Source organism: Bidens hawaiensis, unplaced genomic scaffold, assembly GCF_021521415.1.
Source record: "Bidens hawaiensis isolate Kalapana, Puna unplaced genomic scaffold, B.hawaiensis_p1.1 tig00419555_1, whole genome shotgun sequence".
NCBI classification, from domain to species: domain Eukaryota; kingdom Viridiplantae; phylum Streptophyta; class Magnoliopsida; order Asterales; family Asteraceae; genus Bidens; species Bidens hawaiensis.
The window spans coordinates 59,887-67,193 of record NW_027504900.1 but is presented as its reverse complement, the minus strand read 5'-3'; the positions used below and the strand labels follow the sequence as shown (position 1 = coordinate 67,193).

The following is a 7,307-nucleotide window of genomic DNA, read 5'->3' as shown; positions in this document are numbered from 1 at the left end:
GGTTTTTCTCCACGTGATCAAATCATTGTGTTCATCAATATCGCGCTCATACATTAGCCATTATTACGTTAGCACCTTACCTCACATTTACAAATTTGGATGATTTTTGTCCAAAACAAAACCGTAGAAGGAGAAAGTGCAAGAATCATCTCCATCTTTGCAAGCTGGGATCAAATCATGCTTATGGATTGAAAGGAGAACGTTTTGAGATTATATCATGGAAAGATCAATGTTAAAATCAATCCCAAACCTTTATGTTTTAAGATTTAGAGTTGTGGATTTTGGGTTTTTATCAAAAGTCAAGGTTTTCATCTTAAAACACAATCTTTACGTGAAGATCAAGGCAATCGAAGGGGGTTGCGGCATCAACTGTGGTTTTGGTGTAGAGTTACATCATTGACGGTGGCGGTGGAGTTGAAGGTGGCCTGTGGTTACGAGCGAAGATGGCGGTGGTGGTTATGAGCGACAATGGTGGTGCGTGAAAGCACAGGGACGAAAAACACTTTTAAGGTTGAATATGAGGGTTAAAGGAGACAAGGGTATAAATATAGTGGTGAAAAGACACTTTGCCCTTCATTTGACGGAGTTTTGAATGTAACATATATAGAGGGACTCAACCTAATGGCTAATACCACCAGAAAACCACATAAACTCAACCAGTTCAAATCTCAAGAGAGAGCGCAAGTGGTTCCCGTCTCAAACCAGAAAGATGCGAACTATAATTATACTTAAAAGGTAGAATTCCATGATAGACCATGGATCATTTTGTAATTTACCAAACTTTTTAACAACCCATCCAATCCAACTAACATCAACCTAGATTCAAGAACACCAACAAGAAAGCTTTTAACAATTTTGTTGAAGCAATTAATGGGTTTATCATCTCACAAACATCTATACCAAACAATCATCCACCAGTCTTCACGAACACTTATTTGCACCTCTTCAAGTCACCTACCACAGACACTTATCGAAGAACCAATTTCTCAAATCAAAACAACACTTGATTCACAAATCATCAACAATAATATTTCATGGGATTCGATTCTTCATCAGCATTCTCCTCACAAAGCTCACCTCGTAAGAATCACTTTCACTAACGCTAATTTTTGCATTTATGTTTGTAGTGGAATTAAGATTTAGAATGGTTTTATTCTTTGTTATAGTGTATCTAAGACTGAGCAGGATTCGGGTTGGACCGAATAACCCAGGACTAGACCGATTAAGCATATTTGGGTTAATTCTTGGTCTTAATTTTGGGGTGAATTCGGGTTTGGTTTGGTCTTGGTAAAAACCAAAAAGCTTTCTAGGTTTTGTGATAGGTTAAACTTGAACCCAACCCAACACAAAAAAATAGGTTTTGGGTCGACTAAAATTTTAGAAAGCGGGCTGGGTTCGGGTTGACTAACAAGGCCCATTTAAAATATGGTTGGATTTGGGTTGACCCGTATAAAAACGGGTTACCCGCTAACAGGTTTAAGTATTTTAAAAAAACTTTTATAATTATGTTTTTAATTCCGTGTTTTCTCTTTTCCATTTTTTATAGAAGATACACTTGTAATATCCAATTCATTTTCAAGAATTGTAATTTCCAAATCATTTGTAACTTTTTATTGATAATTGGGTTAAACGGGTCTTGTTTGGGTCGACCCGAATGTATACGTGTGCGGGTTTGGGCTGAAATTTTTGACGCAAATAATAACATGGGTCAGGTTCGGGTTGCACATTTCAACCCGTTAACCCGCTAACCCAACATGATTGGCACCCCTATAGGTTATGTATGGAAACTTTTAAATTATGTGTCGTATATTGGGATTGTATATAGTCCCAAAATGTCCATTTTGATCACATTCTACGAATGTCAAAAGAATTAAGAAATCCAACTGCCCACCTAAGAACTGTTGGTCCGCCCTTGTTTGTTATGTCAACCCACGGGTTTTAACAGCCTATAAAATCGCGCCACGTGTATCAAAATTGGTCGATCCGGCCGTTTTTAAAAAGAAACTGACCAAACTTGGGGACCCACATAAACTTGTCGGACCGCTGGTCTAACATGTTCTAGTCGATCAGGTGGATTTTTTTTTGGTTAACAAAAACGTCGGAAGCCACTCCCAATTTAAACCAACGTTTTTAACCCAATCTATTTGCGTAGGGTAGTTGACTTTGAATCCCTTGTTTAAAGAGCATGAGTGTGCAAGATTGTACATAAAATCCAACATTGCTTAATGGCATTTGCTCCAGACTTGAAAATTACAATTACATTTTTCGAAAAAAGATTTGATCTTAATCAACAAAAGTTGTAAACTGTAACTACAGACTGATGATTTTGGTGAGTTGAATCAAACCCGTTTTAGAAAAAGGGTAAAAATGTCAACTATTTTTCAAACTCAGTGAGGAATGTGAAAGGAACAACTAGGGTTGTTTGAATCGGCCAACTGATTTTTAAGCAAATGTGACCTCCAATGTTTTTTCTAACGCTTGAACAAGACGTCTGTTTGTTTTTTTAAATGGTCGGACCGAACAACTTGTTGAAATGTTACTTGATTTTATTGGATTGGTTTTCTTTGGACATTCTTAGAATGTGATGGGTCAAAATGGACATTTTGGGATTTTCCTTTTATAATTTTCTGATGTTATATAAAAAAAAATCTTTAGTATAAATAGTTCATATTTGGTTCTGTCCCAACGAAAGACCGACCCAACTTGGAAAGACCTAGACCAACCCACCGTATATCGGTCCGGTCTTTTGTTTTGATTTTCCAAAAAATTGGGTTCAGTTCGGTTTTATCTTGAAGCACATTCCTAATTGTGTTTGCACATAATGAATGGTTATAGAACTAGAGTAAAGTACGCTTTTAGTTCATGTGGTTTGACCAAAATAATCTTTTTAGTTTATTAGTTCGTTTTTCACGATTTTAGTACACATGGTTTTCGTTTCTTGTCATTTCAATCCATGACGCCAACACCTTAAGTGTAAAAAGACTAAAATACCCTTTCATTAACAAAATAATCAAACGGGGTTACTGTCTAGGATTAAAATGACAAGATATGAAAACCACGGACACAGAACTCATGAAAAAAATAAGTAATTGACTACAAGAGTTATTTTGGCCAAACCGTAGAGGCTAAAAGCATAGCTTGCTCTATTAACTTAATTGAGCAAAACATTGAATGCATTTATACTAATGCGGGAACTCATATCCACTTCGATAGGTTCTTGAATGGAGATTAGAGAAGTTGCTAAAAGAAAACAAGAAAAACGACAACGTTTACTCAGATTTAATACATTTTTGCAGTAAGATCCACGACCCGCAAACTGCAATGCGGGTTTTCACTTCAATGGAGAATCACGGTACAGAGCCATCTTCTAATGTTCTTGAAGCCTTAATATCCGCTCACTTATCTTCAAACAATATAGTCACTGCACTTAGCATCTATGAAACAATGCAGCATTCAAAGGACCATAAGCCCACTTCTCACACTTACAATTTATTCATTTCCGCATTTGCAAATCTCGGAAACATTAAGGCAATGTTAGCATGGTACTCAACCAAGATGGCTTCGGGTTTTATAGCTGATTTACACCTATGAAGCTATGATTTTAGGGCTTGTAAAACTTAAAAGATTTGAACATGCTGAGAGGTTTTATGAAGAAATGTTAGAAGCGGGAATCGAACCGAACGCATTAATATTAGATAATATGCTAGTTGGGTTTTGTGAACAAAAAGATTTGGTTAAAATTAGAGGGTTTTTGAAGGGTATTTTGGAACATAAATGGAGGGTTGATGAGTGTATGGTTGAGAAGCTTATTATGTTTTATTGTGATAAAGAACTGGTGGAAGAGATGGAGTGGGTGTTAGTATTATTAACAGAGACTAGTTATACTAATCAAGATTTGGATATTTTGTCTCATATTCATAATGGGTTGATTAGGGTTTACGCGAAATTAGATAGATTGGATGATACAGAATACTTGGTTGGGAGGATGTTGAAACATGGGGCGTTGTTTCGGTCAGAGAAAGATTTTGAAAACGTGCTATGTTCGTATTTTCGTGGGTGTGCGTATGATAGATTAAATGTGTTTTTGGAGTTTATAAAGGATTCACATAAACTTGCAAGGTCTAGTTATGAGTTTCTGGTTGCTGGTTATCATAGGGCGGGGTTATATGAGAAAGTCGATTTGGTGATCAAAGATTTCGAAATCCATTAGGTAGATATGTATTATCATGTCAGGTTAGCTTATGTTTGTAGCACTGTCATGTCAGCTTTTAAATATAGTTCATACATTTTTACACAAGATTGTGTTTTTATGAAGAATGTGAGTGAATACGGAGTGTGGGACCCGCATTTACTTGTCGATAGTCTCCGAAACAAAGATGATAATATTAGAAACTTAATGTGAATATTTACAGTCGTAAAAATCACGATCTCTCTCATAAAACTACTATATGACGAAAAGGGTAACCGAAGCTACAACTTTAACTACCAAGTCAATAGTTTTTGATACAGATGAGTGTGTTGACTCGTTAAGAGGGACTCATCCGTCCCGCCTTTTATGATTTCCAAAGAAAAAACTTCTAAACCATTGTTTCCAAGACGCATCCTGTTGTTGTTCAAGCCATGAAAGAAAACAACTATCCAAGAAGCAGAAGATATTCACATACAGAAGCTGATACTTCACGGGTACGAACCGAAAGTTAATTACCTGAACTATGGGCCATGTCCCGCTTTCTACAATTAATGCCGGAAGGAAATCCCGCTTCAACTCTTCCTTAACTTGAGTGACGTTTTTCCCCAATGCGAAACCCATGTAAGTGAAGAACACGAATAAATCCACCGGCCCAAATATTATCTCGTCAATTGTTACTTTCGTAGCAACAAATCGCAACGATTTTGGCGGGTATTGAAGTCTATACATCAAAAATCGATCTAGACCTTCGTACCTTCAAAGTCGAAAGAAATCACATGTCAAGTTCGATTGGAGCTTCAGTTTTATAACATGTACAACCGTAAAAGCTATTTATTAAAAAAAAGAAAAACCGAACGAAGCACTAACCAGAAATGGCCGATTGGGCCGACAAATGCCATCCCGAAAATGCTTGTGGTAACTACGCGTCTCCAGTTGATCCGTAAATCACGATCATCATCCTATTACATTAACATAATATTACCTCAAACATGCCCGGAAATTGCAATAATTTGAGAAGGGTTAGGCTAAATGTATCCTATGTTATTATTATTATTATATTATTTGTTGAATGCACCCCCTTGTGATGAAAAGCAGAGAGACGCGTAGGGGTACGTTTAGCATAACTCTTCCCCGCTTTTTCATAAACATTTAGCATAACGAAAATTAAACCTATTATTAAAATTTGAAAACGAAATCGAGGAACCCGTACAGAATGAAAAATGTATTTCTTCTTGACAGCTGTGGCGCGTGTAACGACCTGAGCAGCAAGATCACCGAGTCCCCAAATTAAACCCGAGCTGAAAACCTGTGTTTTCAAAGGATGTGCAGCTAAACAATGTTTATACCATCTCCAAATCTCCAACATTTCATCAAATGTTTTTAATGTATGAAGATTAAAATCTTATGATTTCTAGATGGAAACATGATGTGGTTTGGTTTGTGGTTTGAAAAAGGTGGGGTTGCGGGAAATGAAACAAAACATTGAAACCTCTGTTAATAACGTTGGTTGAGATTCAATTTAGGTGTGTTTTTTTTTTACATGAAATTGGGTGGGCCCGGATGTACGGGTCGGCTCATGCCCTTTTCATCTAGGCTTATATTTTATTTTCGAACGGTGACTTTCATAGTTAAGCTATCTCACTGCGCGAACACGCCGCGCCCCGTCACCCCACTCAGGCCAACTATGTTGACATGATCGGGATCCACGCTAGCATCCGAGTTTGGCTTGGCGTTCCTGGTAAAACCCAGTTGGCTCACCCCGCCCGAAGACACGACATGTTTTAATGCTTTGGTAAAATCCGGTCGGAATCAATATTCGAACCCGGGACATCCGGGTCATCCATCATGTTCCTAGCCATTGGGGCAAGTCCCGCTGACTTTTAGGCTTATATTTTTAATAGAGTTCAGATTATTTTAGGCGAAATAAAAATTGAGTTATTCAGATATAGTATCTTAATTGATATTGGCCATTGTAACACACAAGTGAAAAATGATAAATTTATTAGTTAACTTTAAAATTTAAATTTAAAATTTGTAACCTTGAAATTAATAATTTTGAAACTAAATTATAAGGTTAACCTTAGAAGAACATAAATTTTATAAGTTAAAAACCTAACAGTTTGTAAGTAATGAATTTTTTAAATAATAAGTATTTAGTATTACAAAATAAATATTCATGAAACCGTTATTTTATCATTTGTCATTAACACTAAAAATCTACTATTGATAATTTTAATTAATAAAATAATATTGAAAATACCATTTAAACGTGCATGTTTGTTAGAAACCATCCAAGTTAATAACTATTTTTAATAAAATTACATCTTCAAATATCTATATCACTTAAAACATCATATAACGTTTACGAAACTTAATAACTAAAGGAACCTTTGAAGTAAGAAAACCCACTGCTAGAAAATGTTAGTTTGAATTCGATTCCTCTGTATTTAACCAAACTTAAAAATTAACTGGTGACAAACTTTATTTGAAATACAAAAAAAAAAAACTTAATACTTGATTTAAAAAACAAGTTAGCAAGATCATGAATAATATATACGGAAAATAAAATAAGGAATCATCTAAAAATGTCGAATATTATATCTTTGTTTTAATAATTACCATACACTATCGAAAATCTTGTTATAATGTAAATATTGACTTCGGAAAATTTTTCAATAATTTTAATGTTATATATATGAAATATTCTTTTTGTTTTATTATTATTTTTAAATAAAATGACAGTTAATGTTAGTTACATATTTTTAACTTTGAATTTTAGTAGAAAAAAGAGTTTAAAATTGTAAAAAGAAATACTATTTTAGGAAATTGAATAAAAAATTAAATTAAGGGATTATTGAATTTAATTAATAATGAATTAGGTGGAAATGTTATTAATATTAATAAATTGTGTGTTACCTTATGTGGACAAGCTAGTATGGTGCCATGTGCATAATACGTTTTGTTTTAGTATTATTGTTAGACGATTAAGAAAATGAATCACTAAAGTGTATCCACTTCCCAGGTATCATGGGTAGAAACAGTGACATAACTTAAACATTTAATTAAGCTGAATTGAAAAGTTGAGATCAAAATCTCTAATTCTTTGCTTTTAAATTTA

At 34.8% G+C, this 7,307-nt stretch overlaps 1 protein-coding gene and 1 pseudogene across 2 annotated transcripts; one reads left to right on the top strand and one right to left on the bottom strand.

Moving 5' to 3' along the window:
- Positions 1–217: 217 nt before the first annotated feature.
- LOC143609348 (uncharacterized) lies at positions 218–4,367 on the top strand (annotated as a pseudogene). The gene is made up of 4 exons (XR_013149405.1): positions 218–304; positions 387–474; positions 821–1,080; positions 3,214–4,367. The product of XR_013149405.1 is annotated as an uncharacterized LOC143609348 (transcript).
- Positions 4,368–4,537: 170 nt separating this feature from the next.
- LOC143609347 (protein sym-1-like) lies at positions 4,538–5,687 on the bottom strand. The gene is made up of 3 exons (XM_077084121.1): positions 5,400–5,687; positions 5,057–5,148; positions 4,538–4,943 (listed from the first exon to the last, which is right to left on the bottom strand). Exons 1-3 carry the CDS (start codon positions 5,553–5,555, stop codon positions 4,538–4,540), a joined length of 654 nt encoding a protein of 217 aa, XP_076940236.1. The 5' UTR covers positions 5,556–5,687.
- Between the last annotated feature and the right edge of the window lie 1,620 nt (positions 5,688–7,307).

Bases quoted from the DNA above. Each gene is read 5' to 3' on its own strand.
- LOC143609347 (XM_077084121.1), bottom strand. From the start codon at position 5,555: ATGTTGGAGATTTGGAGATGGTATAAACATTGTTTAGCTGCACATCCT. The intron at 5,149-5,399 runs GTACGGGTTCCT...TTAATGTAATAG, and splicing joins AGAAATACATTTTTCATTCT to GATGATGATCGTGATTTACG. The intron at 4,944-5,056 runs GTTAGTGCTTCG...TCGACTTTGAAG, and splicing joins GGCCCAATCGGCCATTTCTG to GTACGAAGGTCTAGATCGAT.